At 42.3% G+C, this 16,163-nt stretch overlaps 1 protein-coding gene across 6 annotated transcripts in view; it reads right to left on the bottom strand.

The window, feature by feature from the left end:
* LOC121567308 (AP-2 complex subunit mu-B) overlaps positions 1-15,822 on the bottom strand; it is a 43,852-nt gene extending 28,030 nt beyond the window's left edge. For 3 of the 6 annotated variants that reach the window (XM_041877244.2, XM_041877248.2, XM_041877247.1), the window contains exons 1-2: positions 15,688-15,821; positions 8,643-8,755 (exon numbers count right to left, since the gene is read on the bottom strand). In XM_041877244.2, coding sequence (XP_041733178.1) covers positions 8,643-8,716 — 74 coding nt within the window. In that variant the 5' untranslated portion in view covers positions 8,717-8,755; positions 15,688-15,821. Of the gene's footprint in view, positions 1-8,642; positions 8,756-10,004; positions 10,042-15,583 lie in introns of all 6 variants that reach the window. The other 3 variants (XM_041877246.2, XM_041877245.1, XM_041877249.2) reach the window with 3 other exon arrangements.
* Between the last annotated feature and the right edge of the window lie 341 nt (positions 15,823-16,163).

Genomic DNA, 16,163 nt, shown 5'->3' with positions numbered 1-16,163 from the left:
TTAATGTGCTTATTTTTGAGCCACTCCTTTGTTGCCTTGGCCGTGTGTTTTGGGTCATTGTCATGCTGGAATACCCATCCACGACCCATTTTCAATACCCTGGCTGAGGGAAGGAGGTTCTCACCCAAGATTTGACGGTACATGGCCCTGTCCATCGTCCCTTTGATGCGGTGAAGTTGTATTGTCCCCTTAGCAGAAAAACACCCCCAAAGCATAATGTTTCCATCTTCATGTTTGACAGTGGGGATGGTGTTCTTGGGGTCATAGGCAGCATTCCTCCTCCTCCAAACACGGCGAGTTGAGTTGATGCCAAAGAGCTCCAATTTGGTCTCATCTGACCACAACACTTTCACCCAGTTCTCCTCTGAATCATTCATATGTTCATTGGCAAACTTCAGACGGCCCTGTATATGTGCTTTCTTGAGCAGGGGGACCTTGCGGGCACTGCAGGATTTCAGTCCTTCACGGTGTAGTGTGTTACCAATTGTTTTCTTGGTGACTATGGTCCCAGCTGCCTTGAGATCATTGACAAGATCCTCCCGTGTAGTTCTGGGCTGATTCCTCACCGTTATCATGATCATTGCAACTCCACGAGGTGAGATCTTGCATGGAGCCCCAGGCCGAGGGAGATTGACAGTTATTTTGTGTTTCTTCCATTTGCGAATAATCGCACCAACTGTTGTCACCTTCTCACCAAGCTGCTTGGCGATGGTCTTGTAGCCCATTCCAGCCTTGTGTAGGTCTACAATCTTGTCCCTGACATCCTTGGAGAGCTCTTTGGTCTCGGCCATGGTGGAGAGTTTGGAATCTGATTGATTGATTGCTTCTGTGGACAGGTGTCTTTTATACAGGTAACAAGCTGAGATTAGGAGCATTCCCTTTAAAGTGCGCTCCTAATCTCAGCTCGTTACCTGTATAAAAGACACCTGGGAGCCAGAAATCTTTGACTGAGAGGGGGTCAAATACTTATTTCCCTCATTAAAATGCAAACAAATCTATAACATTTTTGACATGGGCTTTTCTGGATTTTTTTGTTGTTATTCTGTCTCTCACTGTTCAAATAAACCTACCATTAAAATTGTAGACTGATCATTTCTTTGTCAGTGGGCAAACGTACAAAATCAGCAGGCGATCAAATACTTTTTTCCCCCTCACTGGACTTACGTTTTTCAGTCATGTAAAAAATATGTCTACAGTACCAGTAAAAAGTTTGGACATACCTACTCATTCAAGGGTCTTTATTTTTACTATTTTCTACATTGTAGAATAGTAGTGAAGACATCAAAACTATGAAATAACACATATGAAATCATGTAGTAACCAAAAAAAAAGTGTTAAATCAAAATATATTTTATATTTGAGATTCTTCAAAGTAGCCACCCTTTGCCTTGATGACAGCTTTGCACACTCTTGGCATTCTCTCAACCAGCTTCATGAGGTAGTCACCTGGAATGCATTTCAATTAACAGGTGTGCCTTCTTAAAAGTGAATTTGTGGAATTTCTTTCCTTCTTAATGCGTTTGTGCCAATCAGTTGTGTTGTGACAAGGTAGGGGGGTATACAGAAGATGGTCTTTTACCAAATAGAGCTAGTCCATATTATGGCAAGAACAGCTCAAATAAGCAAAGAGAAACGACAGTCCATCATTACTTTAAGACATGAAAGTCAGTCAATCTGGAAAATTTCAAGAACTTTCTTCAAGTGCAGTCGCAAAAACCATCAAGCGCTATGATGAAACTGGCTCTCATGAGGACCGCCACAGGAAAGGAAGACCCAGAGTTACCTCTGCTGCAGAGGATAAGTTTATTAGTTACCAGCCTCAGAAATTGCAGTCCAAATAAATGCTTCACAGAGTTCAATTAACAGACACATCGCAACATCAACTGTTCAGAGGAGACTGAGTAAATCAAAGGACACCAATAAGAAGAAGAAACTTGCTTGGGCCAAGAAACACGAGCAATGGACATTAGACCGGTGGAAATCTGTCCTTTGGTCTGATGAGTCCAAATGTGAGATTTTTGGTTCCAACCGCCGTGTCTTTGTGAGACGCTGAGTAGGTGAACTGATGATCTCCGCATGTGTGGTTCCCACCGTGAAGCATGGAGAAGGAGGTGTGATGGTGTGGGGGTGCTTTGCTGGTGCCACGGTCTGTGATTTATTTAGAATTCAAGGCACACTTAACCAGCATGGCTACCACAGCATTCTGCGGCGATACGCCATCCCATCTGGTTTGCGCTTAGTGGGACTATCATTTGTTTTTCAACAGGACAATGTCCCAAAACACACCTCAAGGCTGTGTAAGGGCTATTTGACCAAGAAGGAGTGATGGAGTGCTGCATCAGATGACCTGGCCTCCACAATCACCCGACCTCAACCCAATTGAGATGGTTTGGGATGAGTTGGACCGCAGAGTGAAGGAAAAGCAGCCAACAAGTGCTCAGCATATGTGGGAACTCCTTCAAGACTGTTGGAAAAGCATTCTAGGTGAAGCTGGTTGAGAGAATGCCAAGAGTGTGCAAAGCTGTCATCAAGGCAAAGGGTGGCTACTTTGAAGAATCTCAAACCCTTGAATGAGTAGGTGTGTCCAAACTTTTGACTGGGACTGAGACTGACTGACTGACTGTCTGTATATATAAATAAAACAGTATCTCGGCTTACCTTTTGACTCAAAAAGTGATACACTCAAAAAAGGTTGGTGACCACTGGTGTAGATGAAGGGGAGGAGACATGCTAAAGGATTTTTAAGCCTTGAGACAATGATAGTGTGTGCGCAATTCAGAGGGTGAATGGGAATGAAAAGATTTAAGTGCCTTTGAACGGGGTATGGTAGTAGGTGCCAAGTGTGTCAAAAACTGCAACGCTGCTGGGTTTTTCCACGCTCAACAGTTTCCCGTGTGTATCAAAAATGGTCCACCACCCAAAGGACATCCAGCCAACTTGACACAACTGTGGGAAGCATTGGAGTCCTGTGGAAGGCTTTCAACACCTTGTAGGGTCCATGCCCCATCGAATTGAAGCTGTTCTGAGGGCAAAAGTGGGTGGAACTCAATATTAGGAAGGTGTTCCTAGAGTTTTGTACTACTTTTGTGAAGGTTTAAACCATTCTGTTGAGCCATTTTCTTTGGCCAAATTAAGTGTTTACTGCAATATACTAGCCTGCTTGTATGACTGTAAGTCGCTTTGGATAAAAGCGTCTGCTAAATGGTATATTATTATTATTGTCCCTATAAACAATGGACTATACCTACTTTTGATATTACCCTAATAAAGTTTGAAACTTGTGTGAAGGTTTGGTGTGGTGTGCATATTTACATTTTAGGCATTTAGCAGACGCTCTTATCCAGCATACATTTTTTTATTTTATTTTTCATACTGGCCCCCCGTGGGAAACGAACCCACAACCCTGGCGTTGCAAGCGCCATGCTCTACCAACTGAGCTACACGGGACCTGTATTATTAAGCTTTAGCTACTGCAGGCCTATGATATGAAGGCAGTGCGCACCAGAGCTCCAACTGACTCAGGTCGGAGGTTTTTCTCTCTTTACTCTCGGATCCGATCAGGCACGGGTCTGTTTGGGTCTGTTTTTCCACAGGTCAATTTTTGGACCCGAAGACCTCTAGGATGCCCGGCTATTAAAAGGGACAGGGGGCTATTTGAGACTCAGTGTTTAACCTCTTAAGGATCACACCCTTCTTTTCAATTTCCACCTAAAATGACATACCCATATCTAACTGCCTGTAGCTCAGGACCTGAAGCAAGGATATGCATATTCTTGGTACTATTTGAAAGGAAACACTGCAGAAGTTTGTGGAAATGTGAAATTCATGTAGTAGAACATAGATCTGGTAAAAGATCAAACAAACAAAAAAAACATGTTTTCTATTTTGACATGAAAAAGAAAAGCTATACATTCAGAGGTAATTTAGATGTTGTCTACAAGAGGGCAAGTGTATGTGCAAAGTTTCAGACTGATACCTTCAAGAATGAGGGAGCTACATAACATTTAGTATGAAGTCACCCAGGTGTCCCTCACGAGTTTGCCCAAATGTACCCAAGTGGCCTCCAAATGGCCGAATTGGTAAATTGATACCGTTTCAAGTACATAACTATAGAGAACATACAAAAATGCTATGTTAATAAGAAATACAAGATTACACACTCCCAGGAATGTCATACATGATGGATCATTAGCTTCCCTACATAACAGGTACTAACAGGAGACGCGACGAGAATGCTGAAAGAAAAAGTCATATCTCAAACTAGCCAATAAAAAGAAAAGATTAAGACGGGAAAAAGAACACTGACACTGGACTTTTTCTTTGCAACTCTGCCTAGAAGGTCAGCATCCCGGAGTCGCCTCTTCACTGTTGACGTTGAGACTGGTGTTTTGCGGGTACTATTTAATGAAGCTGCAAGTTGAGGACCTGTGAGGTGTCTGTTTCTCAAACTAGACACTAATGGATTTGTCCTCTTGCTCAGTTGTGCACCGGGGCCCAATTTGCGCTGTTCTAGTACACAGCGTTGTACGAGATCTTCAGTTTCTTGGCAATTTCTCAGAACAAGAATAGACTGACGAGTTTCAGAAGAAAGTTATTTGTTTCTGGCCATTTTGAGCCTGTAATCAAACCCACAATTGCTGATGCTCCAGATACTCAACTAGTCTCAAGAAGGACAGTTTTATTGCTTCTTTAAAATCAGCACAACAGTTTTCAGCTGTGCTAATATAATTGCAAAAGGGTTTTCTATTATCCATATTGAGCAACAACTGTCCCGATTTCGGGACACCCATCCAGTAGAGGCGAATGTACGTTTACGGTACCATAATCTAAATGTGATTTCTGTCATTCTGAGCACCGTGGGTGGACACCTTAATAGGTTACGCATCCAATGCATATGGATGTCCGGTAAATTAAAATCTTACAGGTCAGGTTGTCCAGCGCCAACACTGACACACACACACACACACACACACACACACACACACACACCCCTCCTTAATTAACAACGGGGAGATGGGGAAGTTATGCAAAGTTTTCCGGTCAACCAGGAGCCATGAGCTAACTGGACTGCATGGTACAATTAAGATGATCTGAAGTCCCTAGAGCAGTGGTCACCAACCTTTTCTGAGTCTAGATCACTTTGAGTCAAAATGCAAGTCGAGATCTACTGCTCAGATTTTATTTTATTTTTTACATTACTTAAACGTAAGCCTATGCAACATTAACTAATTAAAAACAGTTCTGTAGCAATGAGGTTTGTGCAGTAGGCTATAGGCCCAATACATTATCACTGCATATTAAAAATGTATGTATATGATCACACTGGTAATAAATAATTTGTTGTATTACTTGTGAGGCACAGCTAAGTGAGCATAATCATTTCCATATTTTAACTGATGACCTGCATCTGATGGTCAGTCTGAGGGGAGGGAGGGAGCAGCGGTGAGGCTGCCTCTCACCCGACTCACCGTCCCTCCGCTGAGAAAAGGGACAGTCTTCCAGCTGATGGCGAAACTCAAGTCACACTGCATTATTTCTGCCTCATGCGCCAATTCATGTTGTTACTCCAAGGCCAGAGAAAGTTAAATATTCCTCGATATAAATTGTTTTTAAAGACAAGCCGCTAATAATAACAACGCAAGCTTATCGGAAACAAAGTGTTGACAGTGCTGAATAACAAAAACATGAACAGCAGATCTTTGCTGTGTTCATTGAGTCTCTAGTCATGGTTTAAAAAAAAAAAGAAATCTCACAGTATCAACTTTGCTGTGCGTTCGAGGCTTCTTTTTTTACAGGTTTACGGCTCGAGGAAACTGTGCAGACACGGTAATCAAGAGTTGTGTTTGCACAGCGATAGGCCTATAGGTGCACTTGATTTGCTCACTGGGCCTGCCAGGTAAGCGGAGTTCTACCTTCAGACACATTAAATGGTTAAAAATGGGAATACTTTGCCTTCCTGGCGCTAGGGCTGCTGAATCAAGTGCACCTACCGCCAACAAATAAAAAATAATGCAAGGCTTTATAGTCCGAGTCATTGGGTTTTTTACAGAAGTGTTTGGTGATCAACAAGGTTGCACTAAGTTCACTAACGTCTCCAGATAAATTACAGGGACACTCAGCTACAATAAACAGACCATGAGCCACGAGCTGTGCTGCGGTTGTATCCTAGCAACTGACTGCAAAAAAAGACAACCCGGAACGCCACCTGTGTTAGATCGCATTTCTGCCTGAGGCTTCTTGTTCAACTTCTCAGAAGGAGAACCAAATATCAGATGTGGGCAATCTTCCACGGCTTTAGAGGTCTACTGTGGATGCAGTCAGACTTTCACTAAAGACGGATTACAGTGCGTTGTTCCAAATAGCTGACTACTATCCTAACTCATGTGGCCGACTACAAGGGGGGTTTGGCATGCCCCTGCACCCCCATAGCTGGCTTTACACTGGCTACTTGAAAGCCTTTCACCCATACCAGCCATTTGTGAATCACTTTTGGCAGCGATTACAGCTGTGTCTTTCTGGGTAAGTCTAATTGCACAACATTTGCACATTATAATTTGTTTTATTCTGCAAGCTCTGTGAAGTTGGTTGTTGATCATTGCTAGACAGCCATTTCCAAGTCTTACCATAGATTCAAGCCGATTTAAGTCAACTGTAACTACGCCACTCAGGAACATGTCGTCTTGGTAAGCAACTCCAGTGTATATTTGGCCTTGTGTTTTAGGTTATTGTCCTGCTGAAAGGGGAATGTGTCTACCAGTGTCTGTTGGAAAGCAGACTGAACCAGGTTCTCTAGAATTTTGCCTGTGCTTAGCTCTATTCTGTTTATTTTTATCCTAAATAACTCCCTAGTCCTTGCCGATGACAAGCATACCCATAACATGATGCAAAATATGAAGAGTGGTACTCAGTGATGTGCTGTGTTGGATTTGCCCCAAACATAAAACTTTGTATTTAGGACAAAGTTAATTTCTTTGCAACATTTTTTTGGCAAATTTACTTCAGTGCCTTGTTGCAAACATGATGCATGTTTTGGAATATTTTTATTCTGTATAGGCTTCCTTCTTTTCACTCTGTAGTTACTCCATAATACTAACCTAAATGACAATGTTGTTGATCCATCCTCAGTTTTCTCCTATCACAGCCATTAAACTCTGTAACAGTTTTAAAGTCACCATTGGCCTCGGTGAAATCCCAGAGCGGTTTCCTTCCTCTCCAGCAACTGAGTTATGAAGGACGCCTGTATCTTTGTAGTGACGGAGTGTATTGATACACCATCCAAAATGTAATTAATAACTTCACCATGCTCAAAAGGGATATCAATGTTATTTTTACCCATCTACCAATAGGTGCCCTTCTTTGCGAGGCATTGGAAAACCTCGACTGAGGGATCTTACACATAATTGTATGTGTGGGATACAGAGATGAGGTAGTCATTCAAAACACTATTATTGCACAGAGTGAGTCCATGCAACTTATTATGTGACTTGTTAAGCACATTTTTACTCCAGAACTTATTTAGGCTTGGCATAACAAAGGAGTTGAATACTTATTGACAAGACATTTCAGCTTTACATTTTTTATTACATAAAGTAAAAATGTCTTAAAACATAATTCCACTTTGATATTATGGGATATTGTGTGTGACACAAAATCTCAATTGAATCAATAAAAAATTCAGGCTGTAAGAGTTGTATTTATTTTTAAGTCAAGGGGTGTGAATACTGTCTGTAGTCACTGTATGCATTAATGAATCAATTATACAATCAATTTGATTTTGTTTTTACCAATCTAACTACAAAATAACAATGGTCATTTATTTGAATGATGAATCTATTGATAAACTGGGTAAATCAAGATGTTGCCTAGGTCTATTCACAATACAGGTAAATGCATATTATTTCAATAGGAGTGTGTGCATGCATTGAGTTGAGCTTGTTTGAGCCGATTTCATGGGGATACAGATAAACAATCCCTTCCATTTAGGACTTATTTTATTGGCAACTGCTAGGAGAACATACATGTATTGTACTGATCAACATTTGCATAGAAGAAGCAAGCTCTTCATTTATAAAAGTGTGCGCCTTCTCTAAGTAATGACGTTATTCGCGAGGCAGAATGTGGCTATGGAATTTAGTGGAAACCAGACGGGAGGTGAAGGAGACAAAGAAGTGAATGTTTTTGGTGGCGAGAGAGACAAAGTTAATTAATTAACGTTTTTGGTGACAATTAGCTATGAAATTAGTATATTTTGCGTTATCACAAACAAAGTACTAGGTTAGTGAATTCAGCTGTAAGCTAGCAAGGAAAGTAAGCCTACAATTAAAGCAGGAAGCTACCGGTATAGTCTTGCATTGTAAAAGTGTTCTAGCCAGTATGGACATTGTTTTGCGAACAGTAATGAACCGTTTCAACGTCTTTCATTATTCAAGTGTTTGTGCAGCATGAGTGGGGAGCTAACAATGCAGCCCACATAGCCTAGCAATGAATGACTAAGTGGAGCAGGCACTTTGCTCCTCAACCTATAAAAGGGGACACGCTGATACTTGATTCTCTCAATCACGTAAGACACATTTGACAGACATACCGAACGTAACAAAAATGCTAGTACTGGGATACCATGCTACACTACTCTGTGGACTTACCCTATGTCATCGCGGTAGACGCGGGAGATCAGCACCTCCCCCTTGTGGTTGTAGATGAACAATCCTCCAATCATGATGGCAGCCTCTCAGTCATAACAGGCCATGAGGAGTGACTGCATGGGGGAGAGAAAGAGTAGGGAAGTGATCAGCAAAACAATTCAAAGGCTTCTTGAAGAAACGTCTTCTTGGGTCAGTAGAAATTCAGAAAGAAATCACATATCTGCCTAAAGATGCACAGAGATTGAGACTACTACATTCATCTAGATTCTACTAGGCTGGAAAGGCGGAATAGTGCATGATCCACAACAAGAAAAGCCCTGGATGAACTAATCCTCTTCCTTCCCACTCCCCAGGAAGACCAATAAAATAGGCCTAGACCAGATTACTGCTCCTGGAAAGACATGACTGTAGCTAACACACAGAAAATAAGGAGGGGAATGAGGGTGGTGTTCATTAGGCCCCAGAATGAAGAAAGCAGACAAACAGCGGGGGTCCTAAACATCCAATAATTAATAGGTTTTTGGTGCAAATAGTTTAACGTTTTCCATTACACGCCCTAATGAATACGACTTAGAGGAGCGATGTCACGTAGGCTAATTTGTTAATGAATTAAAAACGTCTGCCCTGTCATTTGACCTTCAGGTGCCATAGGAAGCACATTTCCAATTCATGTCATGATTGAGCTGAACTCTGCTCAGATTGAAGGACCCCACCCCCCTTCGCCTCTCTAGCCCTCAGTCTTTTCAGAAGGACACATCCAAAAGCTTGCAAGAGCTGGCTAAAGGCCTTTGCAGACTGTATGATTTTAGCCGTCTAAAGCCACGATTTTGCCGTCCTAGACTATTTCCCCGTCTTAGGCAAATCCTTAGGTCGTAAACGATTGTCGGATGTCTTGGCTCGTTCAGTGTGACCGGGTCTAGGTCTGCCGATGAAGTACCTGTTACGTGCGGTTGTAGGCTATGACAAAGTTTTAGCAGTGTCAGATTTTTATGGCCTTTGTGTTAAGCCGATCCCGGTGAATGGCAAATAGGAACTTGGCCCGGCACAGAGTATGCACACAATAATACATTATTGTGAATAGTCTGATTAACATAATAGTTTGGTTTAAATGCTTAGCCTACATGCTGTGCAAGAACGATTTCCCAATTAAATCTTGTTTACATGACACATCTGAAATTTGGCTACCTGATGGGATTTTTATCAATCTAAATAAAACGTTCTATCATGTTATTTTGGGGAAGCCTATTTGCTTCGTAGTTCAGCCAAAGTTTCTATGTAAAAACTATTTCTAAAGATGCATACTTGGTAACAATCGCACAGTATGACGTGATAATCATAAAAGACTGAATCGTATGTACAGACCTAAAGATAACAGCCAGGGTCATCAAGTCTCTGCTCCCTATAGAAGGGCAACAACAATAGTGAAACGGTTAACATGTGGCCAGCCAGACAAGCAGAGTCAAACATATAAGCTTGCGTAAAGAGCTGGTACATACAGTGGCTTGCGAAAGTATTCACCCCCCTTGGCATTTTTCCTATTTTGTTGCCTTATAATTCCAGGTTGTATTTTTTTATTGCAAAACAAACAAGAAATAAGACAAAAAACCAGAAAACTTGAGCGTGCATAACTATTCACCCCCCCAAAGTCAATACTTTGTAGAGCCACCTTTTGCAGCAATTACAGCTGCAAGTCTCTTGGGATATGTCTCTATAAGCTTGGCACATCTAGCCACTGGAATTTTTGCCCATTCTTCAAGACAAAACTGCTACAGCTCCTTCAAGTTGGATGGGTTCTGCTGGTGTACAGCAATCTTTAAGTCATACCACAGATTCTCAATTGGATTGAGGTCTGGGCTTTGACTAGGCCATTTCTAGACATTTAAATGTTTCCCCTTACACCGCTCGAGTGTTGCTTTAGCAGTATGCTTAGGGTCATTGTCTTGCTGGAAGGTGAACCTCCGTCCCAGTCTCAAATCTCTGGAAGACTGAAACAGGTTTCTCAAGACTTTCCCTGTATTTAGCGCCATCCATCATTCATTCAATTCTGACCAGTTTTCGAGTCCCTGCCGATGAAGAACATCCCCACAGCATGATGCTGCCACCACCATGCTTCACTGTGGGGATGGTGTTCTCGGGGTGATGAGAGGTGTTGGGTTTGCACCAGACATAGCGTTTTCCTTGATGGCCAAAAAGGTCAATTTTAGTCTCATCTGATCAGAGTACCTTCTTCCATATGTTTGGGGAGTCTCCAACATGCCTTTTGGCGAACACCAAATGTGTTTGCTTATTTTTTTCTTGAAGCAATGGCTTTTTTATGGCTACTCTTCCGTAAAGCCCAGCTCTGTGGAGTGTACGGCTTAAAGTGGTCCTATGGACAGATACTCCAATCTCCGCTGTGGAGCTTTGCAGCTCCTTCAGGGTTATCTTTGGTCTCTTTGTTGCCTCTCTGATTAATGCCCTCCTTGCCTGGTCTGTGAGTTTTGGTGGGCGGCCCTCTCTTGGCAGGTTTGTTGGGGTGCCATATTCTTTCCTTGGTCTTCATGGTGCCGCTTGTTTGGTGGTGCCCCTTGCTTAGTGGTGTTGCAGACTCTTGGGCCTCTTGGGCGTATATATTCTGAGATCATGTGACACTTAAATAAAGTCCACCTGTGTGCAATCTAACTAATTATGTGACTTCTGAAGGTAATTGGTTGCACCAGACCTTATTTAGGCGCTTCAAAGCAAAGGGGGTGAATACATATGCACGCACCACTTTTCCGTTATTTATTTTTTTGAATTTCTTGAAGCAAGTCATTTTTTTCATTTTTCACTTCACCAATTTGGACTATTTTGTGTATGTCCATTGCATGAAATCCAAATAAAAATCCATTTAAAATTACAGGTTGTAATGCAAATAAAATAGGAAAAAACACCAAGGGGGATGAATACTTTTGCAAGGCACTGTATGTATGTGTGACTGGTATGACATCATGTAAATGAGAGTACAGCTTCCGCTCGAGTCGGCTCATACAGAGGCTCGAACCCAGGACCTCTGCCTCGAAAACACACGACTGCCCTCCTGAAGTGTCTAACCCAGTCGTGCCACCGAAAAGCTAGCTATTCTTCAGGGCAAGTGGGGACACTTTAGGCTGAGTTGTAAAGTTGTAAATAAGGAAACACCAACAACAGTTTTCAATGTAGCAGATTTGATTTGTTGACACTAGTGTAATGAGTAGGGCTAACCTTGCGTTTAGACCTGAAGAATGGCGTTAACTCCCAGGGCTAATGCCCAGGCTTTAGCTCAGTGGGATATTTACTAACCTTCAAGATTCACTTCAATTTTAACACTTTCCACCCCCCATAATTTACAAGGGATTAAAGGAATAATCCGGCCTCCCAAGTGGCGCAGCGGTCTAAGGCACTGCATCACAGTGCTAGAGGCGTCACTAGATACCCGGGTCCGATCCCGGGCTGCGTCGCAACCGGCCGCTACCTGGAGACCCATGAGGCGGCACACAATTGGCCGAGTGTCGTCCGGGTTAGGCCGGCCGGGATGTCCTTGTCCCATCGCGCTCTAGCGACTCCTGTGGCGGGCCGGACGCATGCACGCTGACTTCGGTCGCCAGTTGTACGGCGTTTCCTCCAACGCATTGGTGCGGCTGGCTTCCGGGTTAAGCTAGCAGTGTGTCAAGAAGCAGTGCGGCTTGACAGGGTCGTGCTTTGGAGGACGCATGGCTCTCGACCTTAGCCTCTCCCGAGTCCGTACAGGAGTTGCAGCGATGGGACAAAACACCATACACGCTGTCTGCCATCTGCCCAGTACAGTTGAAACTGGGATTCATCCACGAATCCATCCAGCATGCCAGTGGCCATCGAAGGTGAATGTTTGTCCACTGAAGTCGGTTACGACAATGAACTGCAGTCAGGTCAAGACCCTGGTGAGGACGACGAGCACGCAGATATACTTCCCCAAGACGGTTTCTGACAGTTTGTGCAGAAATGTGTTGGTTGTGCAAACCGATTTTCATCAGCTGTCCGGGTGGCTGGTCTCAGACAATCCCGCAGGTGAAGAAGCCGGATGTGGAGGTCCTGGGCTGGCGTGGTTAAACGTGGTCTGCGGTTGTGAGGCCGGTTGGACGTACTGCCAAATTATTTCAAACTATGTTGGAGGCGGCTTATGGTAGAGAAATGGACATTCAATTATCTGGCAACAGCTCTGGTGGACATGTCTGCAGTCACCATGCCAATTGCATGCTCTCTCAAAACTTGAAACATATGTGGCATTGTGTTGTGTGACAAAACTGCACATTATAGAGTAGCGTTTTTATTGTCCACAGCACTTGTGTAATGATCATGCTGTTCCATTTACATTTTAGTCAATTAGCAGACGCTCTTATCCAGAGCGACTTACAGTTAGTGAGTGCATGCATTTTCATACTGGCCCCCCGTGGGAAACGAACCCACAACCCTGGCGTTGCAAGCGCCATGCTCTAACAACTGAGCTAATCAGCTTCTTGAAATGCCACACCTGTCAGGTGGATGGCAATGGAGAAATGCTTGCTAAAAGGGATGTAAACAACATTTGAGAGAAATAAGCTTTTTGTGGGTATGAAACATTTCTGGGATCTTTTATTTCAGCTGATGAAACACAGGACCAACACTTTATATGTTGTGTTTATATTTTTGGTTCTGTGTATATAAAAGATAGCTGTATTCCATTACTCAACTGAAAGCAGATCTCATTAAAAGGAACAATCTTCCCATAAATATTACAGGTAGACTAAACCTCTTCAGACTAAACCTCTTCAGAATGGCATGGCAGTGTTTGTATTTATTTTTGGTATTATCAATTACCCCACCGAAGACATTCTATAAAAATGTATACTTGGTCATAACTGACTTTACATGGGCAAATAAAATTCATAGAATAAAAAGGAACATTTTACATCAGTCTAAGGGAATTGTATCAACTCGCTACCCAAGGCTTTTACTTGCGACATAGAGTTACATGCACTAAAGAGGAACAATGGGTCCATACTGAAGATGCTCATCCCCAGACAAGTCTATTTTTAAAGGCTAAAGCTAAGAACATTAATAACGTCACAGTTAAGAACACAATAATATGGAAGAAATTGTATGATGTTGTCGTTTGTGTGTGCATGTTCTGTATTGTTTATACAAGATAAAATACAAATCTTACAAAAAAAAATAATGATAGTTGATTGTTGCAGTTGTATCATGCTTTTCTAACTGCATTTTTTTTCAGAAATTTCTCATACGCACACAAAGCTTATTTCTCTCAAATTTTGTACACACATTTGTTTACATCCCTGTTAGTGAGCATTTTTCCTTTGCCAAGATAATCCATCCACCTGACAGGTCTGGCATATCAAGAAGCTGATTAAACAGCTTGATCATTACACAGGTTCACCTTGTGCTGGGGTCAAAAGGCCACTCTAAAATGTCTAGGAATGTCCACAAGAGCAGTTGCAAGATAATCTAATGTTAATTTATCCACCATAAGCCACCTCCAACGTCGTTTTAGAGAATTTGGCAGTACGTCCAACCAGCCTCACAACCGCAGCCACGTGTATGGCGTCGTGTGGGCGAGCGGTTTGCTGATGTCAACGTTGTGAACAGAGTGCCCAATGGTGGCGGTGGGGTTATGGTACGGGCAGGCATAAGCTACAGACAACGAACACAATTGCATTTTATCGATGGCAATTTTAATCCACAGAGATACCGTGACGAGATCCTGAGGCCCATTGTCGTGCCATTAATCCGCTGCCATCACCTCATGTATCAGCATGATAATGCACAGCCCCATGTCGCAAGGATCTGTACACAGTTCCTGGAAGCTGAAAATGTCCAATTTCTTCCATGGCCTGCATATTCAGACGTCACCCATTGAGCATGTTTGGGATGCTCTGGATCGATGTGTATGACAGCGTGTTCCAGTTCCCGCCAAAATCCAGCAACTTCGCACAGCGATTGAAGAGGAGCGGGACAACATTCCACAGCCTGATCAACTTTATGCGAAGGAGATGTGTCCTGCTGCATGAGGTAAATGGTGGTCACACCAGATACTGACTGGTTTTCTGATCCACACCCTTGCCTTTTTTAAAGGTATCTGTGACCAACAGATGCATTTCTGTATTCCCAGTCATGTGAAATCCATTGATTAGGGCCTAATGAATTTATTTCAATTGACTGATTTCCTTATATTAACTGTAACTCAGTTAGTTAAATTGTTCAATTTATATTATTTTCAGTACAATTTGCTAATTTTCTTCATTTTTAACTCTGCATTGTTGGCAAAGGCCTCGTAAGTAAACTGTTGTATTTGGCGCATGTGACAAATCCAATTTAATTTGATGACCCATCCATTCAAAGACTGGAGACTGGCGAACAAACAGGATCAACACTGATCCTACTAAATTACTAATTTCATGCATCAACATGTCTTCAGCGTTCTAGAATAGCCTAGCAGCTAACGTTAATGTTGCAAGCTAACCTTCGTAACATTTGGTTTTGTGTCTATTGTGAACATCATTAGTGGCAAATGGGGCTGATACATCAAATACGAGTTTTAATATCGTTATTCCATCTATTCGGATGGGGATGCAGCAAACCAATGTACCTAGAGCTTTTGAAATTAGCTAGCTACTACAGCTAGACGTCTGCCTAACCGGAAAACTAACAGCTAGCTATCAATTTTGTAGCCATCACCGTTCAGGTATTCTGTCCTATTGTGTATTCCCATAACTATGTGATTTTTTTTCTAAATCACAGAACACAACAGTTTCAAATGGTCTTTTATAATCAACTTGCTAGCATGCTAACTGTTTCTGTTAGCTAGCATAGCTATCAAGATACTGTACCGTTATCACGACTCGTTCGCTCTCGTCTCGGTCAAATTTTACTGCATTGCTACTGTTCTCACCCGTCTCCCTCGCACTCACCTGAAGATGTACAGGCCCGTTTAGCCGAAAAGCCGTAGCTACGTGTCTTGAAAGCACTAATTTTAAAAGAGTATGGTTAAGATCAAGGTTTTTATTTCACTCACTTTCTTACTCCAATTCAAGATGTCGACCGCTCCTCGCTTCAAAGCGCCTCTGTCAAGTGACTCTGACGCGGATAATTATAGGGCAGCGAGAGCTACTACCACTACCACTACTAGCCCTGCGGATTTAGATCTTTAAACGGTCGTATTATGCTTTCAAAAACTGAAGGATTATCAAGACTAGTATATACTGCAATGGCATTGGATGTTCCCCAAGCAACATTGAAAGAAGTAGATATGAAACGTTCACATTTAGTTTGGAGGAATAAACCGCACTATCTAAAAAAAGTGTATTATAGTGTATTATGTTTTTTTAATTAATTTTTTTATCAGGCGCTGGTTGAAGATATGAATGACGTCTTATTCTGGTCGCAAACTGGTTTTAAAATGAAGTTTTTTTAAACGTATTTTTACTGACCAGAATATGACATTTTTTTCTGACCGCCATACCACCAGTTTGTCATAATTGTAACCTCTAT

This window comes from Coregonus clupeaformis, chromosome 6 (genome assembly GCF_020615455.1).
Source record: "Coregonus clupeaformis isolate EN_2021a chromosome 6, ASM2061545v1, whole genome shotgun sequence".
Classification (NCBI taxonomy): domain Eukaryota; kingdom Metazoa; phylum Chordata; class Actinopteri; order Salmoniformes; family Salmonidae; genus Coregonus; species Coregonus clupeaformis.
Note: the sequence above shows the minus strand (reverse complement) of the source record. Positions and strands in the feature narration are given on the sequence as shown.